We start from the raw sequence: 15,131 nt of genomic DNA, 5'->3' as shown, positions 1-15,131 counted from the left end.
CACCATGGAAATAAATCAGGAAATGCTTTGTTTAAAAAGCCTAGCAAGTTAAAACCCATTCAGGCTTTGGGTTGTTATTTCTCCATTGTATCTACGGAACTCCAAATTTCAAAAATATAAATACTTGCCTTTGCCTTAGTCCTTGGAAGTGTATTTTGTGAAGTCTGCTGGCTGAAGTTGGTGGTTGGAGGCAGTGCAGCGGGGCCCTTCAGGGCCAAATCCACATTAGGAGCTCCTGATATCAAGGCCTGGTCCATATCAGCACCCCCCTCAGGATTCAGTTGCATTTTAGTCATTTGTGTGGAGCCCTGGGAAGCCTCAGGTTCCTGTTTGTTCTTCTTGAGGTATTTATCAAAATGATCGGGCAGCTTTATCTCCGAGAACGTTGGAAGGGGAGGAGAGGAGGAGCTAAGAACTGACTCGTTAAACGTACCATTACCACCACCACCCACAAGTGATCCTTGATCTCCACTCTTCACGCCCTCCCTATCTGCTCTGACGCCAGACAGAGGTGATTCAACACCGTGCCTTCCAGGAGCGGTCAGGTCTTGTTGTTGCTTGGAAGAAAATGAGCCATTTGAGGCAGAGGGTGTTTCCTCTTTGGTTTTCCTGGGGGAGTTCATTAAGCTGGAGAGGATCGACATCCTTTCAAGCCTTGACGTTAACTTCCCAGGCTCCTTGCTTTGCAATTCTTTTCCTGCTTCACCTTTGGACATCTCGTTGACTCCATCTTTTTCTTCCACCTCATCAAATGATTTCTGTTTGTCTTCAGTTGAGGGAAGGGCATTTTCTTGTCCACGTTTTTCCAGGGTCCGTCCTTCCCTGTCGGCTGCATATTGTTTTATTAACATAGCTGGTGAAGGATCCCTTGAATTTTTGCTTTTTTTCTTTAAGCCAAACTGGAATTGCCCAGGATCGAATGTTCTTTCGAAACGATCTTCCTTAATGGCCGGCATGGAAAAAGGTGGCGATGGGGACTTTCCACGTATGTGCCTCTTTGGAGGTTGTGAGAAAGGAATTCCACCTTTATTAATGCTGCTGATAAACTCGTCAAAGTCATCGCGCTCAGTTGATTCATCTTCACTGACCGACGCATTTAGTCGTTTTTTGTGTTCCTTCTTCTGTTTTTGTTGATGTTCCACATCCAACCAGCTTGATGGAGATTCGGTCTTTATCTGATGACTTTGAGATGGAGTTTTTGACGAACTACCGTTGAAAACCTGTAATTCCTGTTTCAAACCACTAGCTGTTTTTATCTTTTCTTTATTTCCTTCATCATTCTTCTGGGCCTCAGTACTAATGAGTATTTTATCTGAGACAAAGTTGGACTTATCCTTTTCTTTTCCATAAACTGTTTTGCTAGCTGCAGCTTTTACAAAAATGGGTTCTGCCTTTTGCTTGACATCTATCTTTGCTGTGTTTTTCAGCTTATCCTCTGTCTTTACCACTTCATTTTTATCTTGAAGACGTTCTTTAATGAGGCTTTTCGGTTCCTGTATCTTGTCACTCTTACTAACGACTGTGACAACATTCGATGCTGACTCTGTTGGTACTTTGGTCACAGTCCTTGGTTCCTGTTCTTGACTTCCATGTGGAGCGTTGGAGTCTGTGGAGTGATCCGTGTTTATCTCTGGTTTCTTTATCTCCACATGTTCAACTGAGGGCTTCTGGTCTTCTTGGTTTCTAACTGCAGAGTCAACGTTCATATTTACAGCCTCTTCCACCAAAGTCTTACTTGAGCGATCCTTTGTTTCAGTCTTTTCTTGTGCGTCCTCAGCACGCTGAGTTTTCTTGCTTCCTACCTCCCGTTCTTGAATTTGAGTTTCTGATCTCTTCTCTGTTCCTACTGTTTCTGGTTCCTGTTGGTTGCTAACCTTAGCATTTAAACTCTTTACTGATGAGTCCTTGGTTTCAGTATTGTCTTTTGTATCTTTAGCAACAGTGCTTATAGAGTTAGGTTCTTGAGTTGTGTCCATTTTTACACCCTTGGTCTTTTCCAAAACTTGTGCTTTTTCTGGTTTTTGGTTGGAAGCTGGATGTTTGGGTTCTGTTGTTTTCCTTTTCTCTGTTTCTACCGGTAGGTTGAACATTTCTAAGTTAGCAGTCTCATTCAAAGGCTTTAAAGATGAATCCTTTATTTCAGTCTGGTCTTTGGTACCTTCACTAATAATGCTTACTGATTTGAGTCCTTGACTTATACCTGTTTCTTGGTTCTCTTGAACTTTAGTTCCCTCTGGTTCCTGATCTACCTTTGGAACTTTGGATTCCATTGGTTTGATTTTGTCTGGTTTACTGACGTCCTCAACGTCTCCAACTAGTATGGACCTCTGGACTTGTTGAATGTAAACTTCACTGTTAGCGGTCACAGCTGCAGTGTCATTCTCCAAAGTCTTTACTGATGAAGTTTTTGTTTCAGTCTTTCCTTGTGCTTCCTCAGCACGCTGAGTTTTCTTGCTTTCTACCTCCCGTTCTTGAATTTGAGTTTCTGATCCCTTCTCTGTTATTACGGTTTCTGGTTCCTGTTGGTTGCTAACTTTAGCATTTAAACTCTTTACTGCTGAGTCCTTGCTTTCAGTATTGTCGTTGGTATCTTTAGCATCAGTGCTTATAGAGTCAAGTTCTTGAGTTGTGTTCGTTTTTACACCCTTGGTCTTTTCCAAAACTTGTGCTATTTCTGGTTTTTGGTTGAAAGTTGGACGTTTGGGTTCTGTTGTTTTCCTTTTCCCTACTTCGTCCAGTAGGTTGCAAATTTCTAAGTTAGCAGTCTCATTCAAAGACTTAAAAGATGAATCCTTTATTTCAGTCTTGTCTTTGGTACCTTCACTACTTATGATTACTGATTTGAGTCCTTGACTTGTACCTGTTTCTTGGTTCTCTTGAACTTTAGTTCCCTCTGGTTCCTGATCTACCTTTGGAACTTTGGATCCCGTTGGTTTGATTTTGTCTGGTTTAGTGACGTCCTCAACGTCTCCAACGACTATGGACCTCTGGACTTGTTGGATGTAAACGTCACTGTTAGCAGTCACAGCTGCAGTCTCATTCTCCAAAGTCTTTACTGATGAAGTTTTTGTTTCAGTCTTTTCTTCAGAGTTTTCACTCTCACTCTGATCTTTAGTGCTCACTATTGACAGTTCTTGACTTGTTTCCAAACTATGGCTTTCTGTTGTCTTCTCTGGAGCTTTTTCTGCCCCTGGTATCTCTTCTAGGTTAGCGATGGCATTTGCTTTATTACAGCCAACTTCAGATTCAACAGTCTTATTTGAAATCTCGTCTGGTAAACTCTCCTCTTTTCTATCACCTGCAGCATCCTGCATTTCAGTGCTTACACCTTTCATTTCTGGAGTTTGGCTTTCCTTTACATCGTTTGCATGTTTGTCCTCCTCATTTGTGTTGTCGTTCTTCGCCTCCTCTTTGGTTTCAAGTAGTTTAGGCTCCTTTTCAGTTTTCACTGTTGATGCCATCATCACCTTCTCTGCTCGCTGGGTTTCGTCACCGCCACGCTCTGCATTTTCTGTCTTTGAGATTTCACTTTCATGATTTGTATCAACCAAAATGGAATTAGCTTCCCTTGCCTCTGACCTCTTCTCTTCCAGGGTATCTGTAACTACCTGTTGTCCCTCCTTTGAGTCGGGCTCTGATGATAGATCATATGGCTTCTCTGGTTTTGTCAAATCTGTCTCAGCTTCGTCCCTGATGACACTGCCCTTGAGCTCCTCGCTGTGACTGCTCTGTGAGTCAGTGCTTTCCACTGCTGCGTCTTTCAGTTTAGAGTCTTTCTTCTGTCTTTCAAATTGTTCTGCCAGTAAAAGAGGCTCTTTGTCCGGCTTATTTTCAACATTCTCGGGTAATTCACAAACAGTCACAGCCTCTGTTTGAATGGCCGAAGCCTTGGGTGTTTTCTTGCCAAGCTCCTCTTTACTTTTCTCCTCCACCTCAACAGTTTTCACTGACTCTCTGTCTAATGTGGATCTTGGTCCGCCAATTTCAAGAATGACATTTGTGGTTTGATCCTTAAATAACTTGTTTTCCTTTTGCTGCTCTGTATTTTGCAGGTCAGCATCAACAACATCATCCCTTGGCTCAGCATCTTTCAAGGCCGATTCAGAAGGAAGACTATTTGGGGGATCAGCTATCGCTTTAAGAGAAACACCATCCCCTTCAGAGTGGGTCATTATGTCACAGTGTTTGCCGTCACCCACAACAGGGTCACCTGACGTATCAGTTACATGCTCATGAGCTGGTATTGTGTCCTGGGCCACCACAGCAGGCTGTGGCTCTTTCTCCTGAATTGAATCTGGTGTTATGTTACTTATTATCTGGGTTGTCTCTAATATGTCTACTTCTCCCTGAGATCTTTCCAGTGATCGCTGAGTTTGCTTTTCGTTTGTGGTGTTATCACTTTGTATGTGAGATGCATTTTCAGCTGAATGCTCAATTTTTACTTGCTGTCTTTCCTGGTTATCTGCCTCAGCGTTGTTTACATCAGTGACTGGTAATTGAGTGGGAATTACTTTGACGGCCTCACCGCTAGACAACAACGTAGATCCTAACTCTGTTTCTGGGGTTACTTCCATCTGAGCGTTTGCTGTGATAATCGCATCATTCTTTTGTATTGGCTGGATTTCTGAAATCTCTTTGATTGCAGCACTTTCTAATTCGAATGTCTCTTTTCCTTTCATTCTGAACGCAAAGGTACTAGACTGTGTGTCTGAGGGTTTTACATGTTCTTCCTCTTCTGTAGACACACTCTCAAATTTAAATCTGTCGTCACTGGTACCGTCCTTCTCTGCTAACACACTGTCAGATCCTTTCTCTTGGGAATCTTGAGTTTTCCCGACTTTTATTTTGTTGGAGCCTTTCAGACCCAGCGTAGGAAGTTTGCTCCCCGATAGGAGGGGATCAGCTGAATCCTTCTGTAGACTCTTTTGTTGTTGTTTGATGTTTTCGCTTTGTTTGGAAAACCTTGATGTGGGCGGAGGAGAGTCATGTGAGGTGGGTGTGTCTTCCTCTTCATGGCTGATCCTTCTTTTAGAAAGTTGTTTTAATGGTCTTGCTGATGACGGGCCTCCTGTTTGAAACACATACACACACTGTTTTAATGTAACAGATAAAAACATGTAAAAATGTATATCTAATACCAAGTTGTTGAAGTATATATCTTTTTTTTATTTTTGTTCGTTATCAGTTATCAAACTATAAAATCAAATAGTTCTACAGCATTCCTTCTCTTGATGTATTTGTTTTTTAAAGGGTTACACCTGAACCAGGCCATACAACAATGATAGCAACCATCACTTTCATACAGACTTAAAAGCATACAGCTGTTAAAACATTATATATATAAAAGAGTAGTTTAATTTGTATTTGTTCTTTCACATCTTCATTTATTTCATTGTCTGCAGATTTACTTTTTGATGTGTCTAATGTTTTATATATTTTTATATACAGGCTTTATATTGTCAATCAATAGGGGATGAATGGTTTTGGTACCTTTCTGAACTGTGGGCAGAGCCAGGTGATTTGTTTCCTCTTTTTCTTTTTAAGAGAAGCCAAGCTTCATATTAACCACACAAGTGGTTTGAACCTTCTGATTAGTATCAGGTCAAAAAGCACTTTTAAACTTTTTTCTGTTTCCTGAACAATGTATAATCCTCGATTGAAGTGTTTCTACAAAGCTGATCTTGTATTCACTTTCAACAGCCGAGCTCACGTGATTTAATTATGTGTCGATGTCAATGTGATTGTGCAGTTTTACCTTTCGTGGGACTTTCAGGTCGAGGTGAAGGTGTGTCAGTCCCAGCTCTCTCTCCATCAGGTACTTCCTGTTTGTCTGAGCTCTTCTTTGGTCTGTCTGAGTCCGCCTGACCGGATGAATTCTTTTTGTGGCCGGCGGCGGCGGTTTGCGTTACATCATCATTATTCTTTCTTGTTGGAGATGTAATGGGTAACCGGCTCTTTGATGATAAGGAGGCATTCTTTTCCAGATGGTTCTGCAGCTGTTTTGTAACATCCAGGCTTTCACTTCTCTCGCTATAGTCTCTCGCCACGCCATTTACCAGGTTAACGTCCTCCTCCGACTTCTCTTTAATAATCTTTGTTCCTGTCTTGTGGGTATTTTTTGTTGGAGAAATGTCCCTCGCCTCAGATTTCCCTCCCTTAGCTTCCTCAAAACTTGGTTTCCTGCCAGCTTTGGTTGGACTGATGGAAGATTTTAGAGATTCTTTGGTTCGAGGTTGCTTTTGTAGTTTGGAGGTAAACACGGAGGCGTCGGTCACTGATGTCGCTGGTGATTTCACATCAGCGTCTGATGATGACCTTTTGGGGATTTTGGACTTTGAAGTCTCTGCGCTTGAGGAACCGTTAGTGCTTTGGTCTTTTAATGTTGGTAACATAGAAGCCGTTTTCTCACTGCTGTGTTCCCTCGGTAGTGGAATATCACTGGCAGTTCCCACTTTTGAAGCCTCTGCGGAGCTCTTGGCCATTGTTGTGACATTTTTGGTCTTGCTTCCGGCTACAGAGGATGGGGTCTTTGCTCCACTTGCTGGGGTATGTCGACTTTCTGTCGCAGCTTTAGGCCCTCGTTTGGAGGGTGTAGCCTGATTTGTCTCTTTGCCTCTTATCCCAGACACGGAGGGTTGGGACTTTGGTTTGTACATGTCTGAGGGAGCAGAGGTGTCATCAATGTTGGAGGACTCAGAGTCTGCTTCTTCTTCACCTTGAAGTTCAGGAGTGTTTGTGTCAGTGAGGGCCGTCTCATCTGTTGTCGTGAATGGCTCTAGGTCGACGTCCTTGAGTTCAGCATGGTCGTTGTTTTGGAGACTTGGCACTCTGTCAGAGGAGAGGGAGACAATTTAACAGTAATATTAAAGTGCAACTTCACACAAGTTTTGTCTCAAGTGCCATATTACAGTTTTTCTCCATTGCTTTGGCTCATTTCACGAAACAGAAATGACATTCTCAAAACAACACGTGCAAACCTCCAAACCACTGGGCACTTGTTCACAACAGATTGGAATATCTCATTCCTTTAATCAAATTGCAATTGTATTAGCACATCCTTGCAATGACAAGTACAATTTCCAACAGCTTGCACAAATTTCAAATGATTTAGCACACCTTTGCAAACGGTTAGGTACAATTGCCTTCAGTTAGCCCAATTACCAATTGAATATATATTGCTGGTCAAAACTGACTGTCGCTTCTCAGTCAAGTGGTTGTTCTCTGCAGAACATGTTGGCATAATTTCATTGTTAACATCATCACCTGCACAATAGTTCACTCTACTGTCAAAATCGTACAGGCACATAATACCATGAAAAACATCATGGTATATACTGTAATAAGGATATCTTTGATCATCGGCTTAATTTTCAGGTGCAACTAGAACTTTAGTAATGAAGGTTGAGTTTCACACATCTGATCACCAATCACACAGTAAGTTTACAGTTTTTCTCAATTGCTTTGGCTCATTTCATGAAACAGAAATGACATTCTCAGAGCTCTAAGTGCAATTGGCAAAATAGCCCATATGGTTCAGCACAACTACATGGATCACCTTCAAAAGGTAATATCTCACTATGCCAAATTTTAGTTTTGATGTGCTTATTGTTTGACAGTATATTGTGCTGTACACATTTTCTGTTACTGTAAGCACAATGTTTGGCAATTACTGTAACAATTTCCATGGCAGTATGAGTTCAATAAAGTATTTTATGTGAAACCTTGAATTAATCTTTTTGATACACATAATATTCTGGAAAGAAAAACATCTACTGTAACCATTCAGTGTCAAAGGACTGAGCCAAGATTGAAATGTGCACATGAGGGATACTTCTATGGTCCACTCACTGCCATACTGACAAAACATCTAAACATTTTGACCTGTAGTGTTTACACAATCATTATAACCAAAGTCTTTTAAACATAGAAACACAGTACTTTACATGGAGGCATGTACTTTAGTAGAACTTTGAGGTGCTGTACTTGAGTATTTCAAGTATTTTATATTGTGAAGTTTTCAGTGTCTTGGGAAAGAGTTTAAACTTGACAGGCAGAAAAATAACTAGTTAAATTGAACCAGTTAAACTTTAGCTACCCTGCAGTAGCTCTGACACCATAAATTAGTCCTAGTATTCAGGAATGTTCCAGGCATGCATGGTCATCTTTATCCTGGAATGCACAGTAACTCAAAGTTTTACAGAGCACTACCATGTTCAACCCATTACTCCTTCTTTATCCGTTTCAGAACCGTACCCATGTATTTGCCATGCGTCCATTAAAGTGCATCTACGTCATCCTGTAGTCAAACAAACGTGTGCAGGCTGTACTCTCCAGTTGCCTGTCAACTTCTGTAATGACCAACTCATTCAGGTAGTGCATGTACACCATAGGTAAACACAGCTAAGAAGATCTTCACTACTGCATTTATTGTTTCCTAACCAACAATGACTTTTGAAGCATTTTTAAAGAGTCCATTATAGAATGGCTGTTTCTGTATGATTAGATGGGCTGGGTATGAATATTTCAGTGCCTAAGGTTTGGTTTGGTTTGTTCTCCTCTGTTACAATGGACTATGGGAACTCAGAGCTCAGGTTGCACGTCAGCTCAGCTCTATTTACCTCCCCTGCTTTCCGTTTCTCCGAGGATTAAATGGGTTTTAACACAATAACCGCAGAAAGGTAAAATAGACAGAAACTCACAGTTGGACTTCTGTTGTATCCGAACCCTTAGAAGCTGAACTTCTACTGCACTCCTCTCCCGTCGGTTCGTTCTCCTCCAAACCCGGCTCTTGGCTAATGCACACCTGCTCAGCAAGAACCTTGTGCTTTGAAGGCAGATTCACAGTCTTGCGTGTGATGCGAGCCTCTCGTGACTTGCGCCTCTCCGGAAGGGAACCTTTCACTGAGTCCGTGCCGGCGTCAGGCTCCTCTGGCGGCGGCGAGCTTGTTTGGAACTCCCCTCTCGAGGAGATGTTAGGTTCTGGCAGGCTGCCACTGGGTGGCAACGTCTCTGAGGGGCCGTCTGCAGCGTCCTGAGAGATGGAATCGTCCTCAGGTATTACCGTGACAGGTATGGCAAAGACAGGGGGGGAGTCTGCTCTGAAGCGCTCCTCCCTTTCTGTCACTGCATTCCTCTCTTTCTCCCCCTCCCTCACCACTTCCTCCTCCTCGCCCATGTGTGTTTCAACCCAGATGGCTTTGTGGAATCGGACAGGAGAATCCCTTCTGGCTATTTCCTCGCTCTCACATGAAGGGTCCCATTCCATACGTGTAGATTCAGAAAATACCTGACCTCTCCTCCTGTCTCTGGACTTTTCCTTCCCTTTGTCTACGGATTCTCCTTCCTCCTTTGAGGTGGAAGACTGAGAGCCTAATCGTATTCCTGTTAGCGCAGTACTGTGCCCCCTCTCTCCAACCTTCACAGAGCTTTTCTTTGACGCTAAACTGATAGAAGTTAAATTAGGTGACATTGGACCCTCAGCTGTTTTGAGAACTGGGGTTTTAAACGGCACCTGTGTGGTCGATCTAACTTTACCGGCCTTGGTGGAAGCTTTTGCATTTGTCTGGATGCGTTCTTCTAAATTAACCTGCAGCTTCTTGTTTACTTCCTCCACCACTGACTCTGCAAACCCTATTTCTGTGCCTGAATCAGCATTTGGATGGGTGGTAGTAGCAAGTTTCCGAGTGGCGGGAGTCACATTCCCAGAATTCCTTTCACCGCTGGCTGTGCTGATCCTGCACACATTTGTCTCCCTCACACTGCTGCGGCCGCTGCTGTTACTGTCAGCGAATGGGAGATCTGCGTCATCTGTCAACAGAGAGCCTGTGCTCAAGGCACCGGGACTGGAGCATTGGCTGCGGTCATTGCCCTGCTCTGCTCCCGTCTTGGCCTCACCATACAGGGTCAGCTCGTCAGCTTTTCGAGAAGGGGTCGGCGTCTTTTGCCCATCCTCCTCATCCTCAGACTGCAGTGAACGCGGAGACAAGGGGGATGCTGGGGAGCGTGTCTCATTGGAGGCATCTGAATGGTGCCTGCTGCCGCTCTTCTTTCTCTTGGAGTTGAAGAAGCTGCTGAGGCGATCCAACACTCCTCGCTTCTCCTCCGAATTCTGAGAGAGGACAGACAAGAAGCAGACAGAAAGACACATGTTGAGTTGGGGAGAGAGCAGCAAGCACGTCAATTTTTCTCTCGCTTTAATATAGAAGGAGAAATGAAAATGAAAACTACAAATATAGTCTTGAGCTGATAGAAAACCAAAAAGCTTATGAGACAAACTGACCTAATTTAATTCACCACAAAAATCTCCAGGCCAGAGGCGATGTACACAAACAGGAATCCAAAGTGAATTCACATACTTGTGCCCTCATAATCAATTATTCACTGCCAATAACTTCAAAAACATACAAGCTTTTAAACAAAAACACGGTAAAGATGAACTTGTTAGAAAAAGATAGAAAAGTTAGCATACCTATGGTCACATTTACTAAAGGCTCTAGGGGAGGCATGTCCTAAAAATGTGTTATGTTTCATCAACCTAGATGTGTTTTTTAAGCCGCAAATGTCTGTTTGGTGTGTATGCTGTATAGTTTCTGTTTGATCTATCGGTTTGTTCTTTGTTTTGTTTTTCTCTTTCTCTTTTTTCTCCCCCGCAGTTGTTATTGGGTAACTAAGGGTTGTACAAAAAAACTTTTCCCTGGATTATAATGTGCCATAGACAGAATTGAGACAATGAAGGGGCAGAGGGCAATGGATGAAGGCAGAGGTGAGGATTTATATGATCGGTTAAAGGCTTTGAACAGGTGCATGGATTAAAGTGAAGCTGAAGGGAGTTAAAAAACTTTGGAGGTAAGAGACATGGAAGCAAAATCTTTAAAAAAATTTAAAAACTGAAAGTGCTGATCTTTAACGTACATAAGAGAGCGACTCTGGCTGCAACTTGATGTCCAAACCAGTGAGAAAATGAGAAGAACCTGTGGCCAAAACCCAACAGATATTCTGTCCTGGGCGCCTGATCTTTTCCCAGATTACATACATGTGCAGTGCAAAAAAAAAAGCTAGCCAAGCCAATGTCACCTAACCTGACTCAAATTTGAATATCATCAGGGTCGGGTATCAACACTCATAATATATATGACAAAAAATTGTTTCTGAATTGTCCCTAAATTTATATAACAGATGGACTATGTGAGAAATTAAAGTGACAGTGGGAATCGCCAAAATCCTGTAGAAAAAAATTATAAATACTTAGTATTTTTTGTTCCTCTTTCAGCTTGTCTATTTTATCAAAATACTCTGTTGACAAGTTACTCTTTTGCAAAGTTGACAGTAAAAAAGTTTTCTTTAAAGATGTTATGTTTTATCTTTAGGAAGAGAGCCGGGTGAAATCCATAAACCCAGGTGCCAATAACAACATGCACTAATGACCAACTAGATTTAAATCCTCTTATTGTTTAGCTCAAGGTTCACTCACCAACGCTACCAACTGCAGCAACACAATAAGAACAAATTAAGTTAAGTAACCAAGAAGGGTTCAGTGTTAAGCAGCAGCTGTCGTCAAAGATAAACCACATCTTATTGTTTCCATGAGGCATATTAAACAGGATTTACTTCCACAGCAAAGAAGCCCTGACACGAAGGAAGACAATATTTTGCCACCATGACACACCTTGGAAAACCTGGCACAGTAGAGCAACAGTAACCTGAGCACATGTTAAGGCAAGAAGCATGAATCACACTGTGAAAAAAACTGTTAGAAACCACATTTAAACAAACATGAGTTACATACCATTGGGACTTCCTGGAGTCTAAGTTGTAGAATTCGCAGACCAAAGAAGTTAATGAAGATATATAATGATCCTCGGAATGATCCTTAAACTAGGAAGTCACGCATGTGCTTGTAAAGTTAAATATATAAGCCAGTGTTCTAATTCTTCATGTGAATTAGATAAAAAAAGACTCAAATGATCAGTCGTCCCTCCTGAGCAGATGAGCAGCACTCGCTGGTGAGTTTCTCCAGAGAGTCCCAGCTCTGAACAAAGTGACTGACCCGAGGGCATGGTCATTTGCATCAAAGCAACAGTGTGGAGAGAAACAAATGTTGTGAAACGAGGATCACATGGCAAACAAGCCCAAAGAAATTCTCTCAATCCAGTGAAACGGAAGGGGTGTGGAGAGGAGTGCTGGAGAAAACTCCACCCTTCAACATGCGGCTGCTGGAAAAATCAATAGGACGTCTGTTATCTACTGTGGTTCTTAGAAGAATTCTACTTGTTTCATTCAGATAGGAGCAGCAGTAGTCAAATGTTTTGTGCTGTAATAGTAAGTAAATACATTTGAAGGCAAATCAACAAATGTAAGGGTTAAGCCTGAGCAGTCCCCGCACCCTCCAGCGTTGTCAAACATTCACGTCATTTCACTGAGCAAACAGCAGGTACAGGCGGTCTGTGGCCGGGTTTTCCAGTTCATGTCTAAACAGAGTGAAATTCACAAAAACCAAGTCCTCGCTTGGATCTAGTATCATGTAGTCGAAGCTGTGACACTGTACCTGGCTGTCTTCACTCATTCACAAATCCACCGAGCTGAAGTGAAGAGGACTTTGGGAAAAAAAGTTATATCCTGTGTCTTGACTAGCCACTTGTCGGCCCTCAATGCAGAGCGACCACAGTAGAACAAGCTCTCCACCGAGTTGTATTTACTCAAAGCAATGACAAGTGTCAGGTAGGTGGAGATACCGCACTGACCTGGGAGCACGTCGGCTCACTTCCTTATCTGTCAGCCAAAGCTCTACTCTGCATTCTCTGATATAAAAACACAGCAACACCGATGGTTGTGATATTACTGTTAACCACTGCAGGTCACTGGGGTCTGAAAGGCTGCGCGACGCATTGTACAAAGAATGAGTTTACAGTGACTTTTTTTAACAATAAATCTTACATTCTGAGCTGATACCTCCTTTCAAAATATTAGAAATTATCACAATAAATGTCACATCATTTTTTCTTTTAAGTTTAAAGACAGATTTTGTTTACTCTTGAGTGAAGGTTGTGGGTTTAAACTCTTTATTATGGTAATTGGTAAATGCCCTGTATTTATAAAGTACCTTTCTATTCCTGATGACCAGTCAAAGTGCTTCACAGTTCAGTTTTACATTCATCCATTCACACACTCATTCATACAGTGCATCGATGTGCTTTCTGTTAGAAGGGGATGTTTGCAGCATGGTATCTTGCCCAAGGACACTTACTGTAAACGTAATGTAAGTCAAACAAATATCAAGGAAAGCAGGTTGGACAGCTTATAAAAAGTGTAAAATGATTATCTGAGCTGGATCTTTGTAGGTAAGTACTTAAAATATAAACCTATCAACTGAACGCTGCCACACATTCTTTTACCTGTGACCTAATCACTCTGATCTCTGGTGCTTTTTGCATTTGTTGAGTCCTCATATTCTGTAAAAGGTGGATAAAGCTCTTACACTTTCTGACAGCAGGCTTCATTAGATGCAACAATGCTGACATCGGGTAACTGAATTTGTCTTCATCTTTTTGTCAAAAAAGCAGTGAAAGATTTCCTGGACCTATTAAATTGAGTAATTCATTGCATTTATGATTGAATTATAATCCGGTGGGTTTTCTTCCATTTGTTAATCAAACTACAAAAAATTCAAAGTAAAAATCATATATAATCTCATTGAGGTAAAGATATTTTAAAGTATTCTCTGTCATGTCAAATATTGATCAGTGCATCACATTTTGCAAATGTTCTGATTCTAACAGAAAAGTTACTTTAGCAACAAAAGCTATTGGATAAATGCAGCAAGTTTTGCATCGGGAAACAAAAACAAGGAAAAACTAATTATACTAAAGGACTAATCTGTAACATCTTCAGTTTTCATTTCAACTATGAGAAAATATGTGTGTAAAACCAACCTTGAACAATTTGGAGGGTGAAAACTGGCTGTTTGGCTGTGTCATGTCGAAGCTGATCATGGAGGTGGAATCAAACTGAGGGTCCCAGTCCGACTCAGTGCGGAAACTGCACTCTGTGGAAACGCTCATCTGGTCGAAGCTCCTGGTAGAGGGAGGCAGGAAACCCAGAGGGGGGGACGTGGGGAGAGGGACGGAGAGGATGTTAGGTCATCAGTTATTGTTCCGCTTCTCGATGTATAACACTAATGTTTTTGTTATGTATTCATCAAACAGCCTGACATTAGAACTTTTGGGGGATTTCTATCTCTTTGAATATTTACAGTTTCTGGTTAAAAATATAAGATAAGACAATAAAGTCAAATGATACAAGCATATGGTAGTTGCAGCATAAGTTCTTGTGGTGGTTTATAACAAAGAAGAAAAAGGATAATGAGCCGTCTCCAGTGTAAACACGAAAATAAAACCTCATCAGACCCAGCCCTGACTCAGCTTTTGCAGAGACAAGTTAGAGCTCTCAGTGCTGACACCTCCGATTGTTCTTCAACGTAATTGTGGCGTGGAGTTGGAAAAACACACACAGGCTTACAATATGACACCTGAGAGAGAGAACGCCGAGCCATGCACGCCGACAAATTAGAGGGCAGCCGAGGATTCTAGAGCACGTGTGAGGCATGGGGAGGTGGAGGAGCGGCCCTTTTTCTTCTCTTGCTGCCAAAGTTAGTGCATCCCTTCAAAGCATTGACAAACGCAGCACACCCAGTGTGAGGTGCTGTTGTCCATACAGTGAACAAAACAGAGCCTCTCCAGCTGGGAGGTCTGTGGTGTTTTCCTCAAGATGTCAGCATTTCACTCTGTAGCTGTGGTAGAAAACAACTTCAACCTTCCTATGTCTTCCAGGATGTGAAGACATAGGTGAATTATGAGGGTATAATCTTTGCATGTGTATCTGTAATCTTACATAACCTGTTCCAGCATGTCCCCAGACCAGGACACACGGCCTGTGCAGTACTGTGTTTACCCACAAGAGGTCAGAGTTGGATTAATTTTCCAGTTGACGTGACCGACTTGTCTGTGGTAGAAAGTGAAACCACTTCAGTTAATGGCTGGTGCACCGACTGAGGAACACATTGTGACCAACATGGAGATAAACAACCAGCCGTCTCCTTGCACACAATGACTGGGTGGTACAGATACACTAGTGAT

At 42.1% G+C, this 15,131-nt stretch overlaps 1 protein-coding gene across 1 annotated transcript in view; it reads right to left on the bottom strand.

Moving 5' to 3' along the window:
- Positions 1–15,131, bottom strand: part of crybg1a (crystallin beta-gamma domain containing 1a) — a 42,212-nt gene that overhangs the window by 11,428 nt on the left and 15,653 nt on the right. Inside the window, exons 2-5 of the mRNA XM_053435397.1 lie at positions 13,929–14,070; positions 8,700–10,108; positions 5,756–6,828; positions 129–5,068 (exon numbers count right to left, since the gene is read on the bottom strand). Coding sequence (XP_053291372.1) covers positions 129–5,068; positions 5,756–6,828; positions 8,700–10,108; positions 13,929–14,070 — 7,564 coding nt within the window. The remainder of the gene's footprint in view (positions 1–128; positions 5,069–5,755; positions 6,829–8,699; positions 10,109–13,928; positions 14,071–15,131) is intronic.

This window comes from Pleuronectes platessa, chromosome 11 (assembly GCF_947347685.1).
Source record: "Pleuronectes platessa chromosome 11, fPlePla1.1, whole genome shotgun sequence".
NCBI lineage: Eukaryota > Metazoa > Chordata > Actinopteri > Pleuronectiformes > Pleuronectidae > Pleuronectes > Pleuronectes platessa.
Note: the sequence above shows the minus strand (reverse complement) of the source record. Positions and strands in the feature narration are given on the sequence as shown.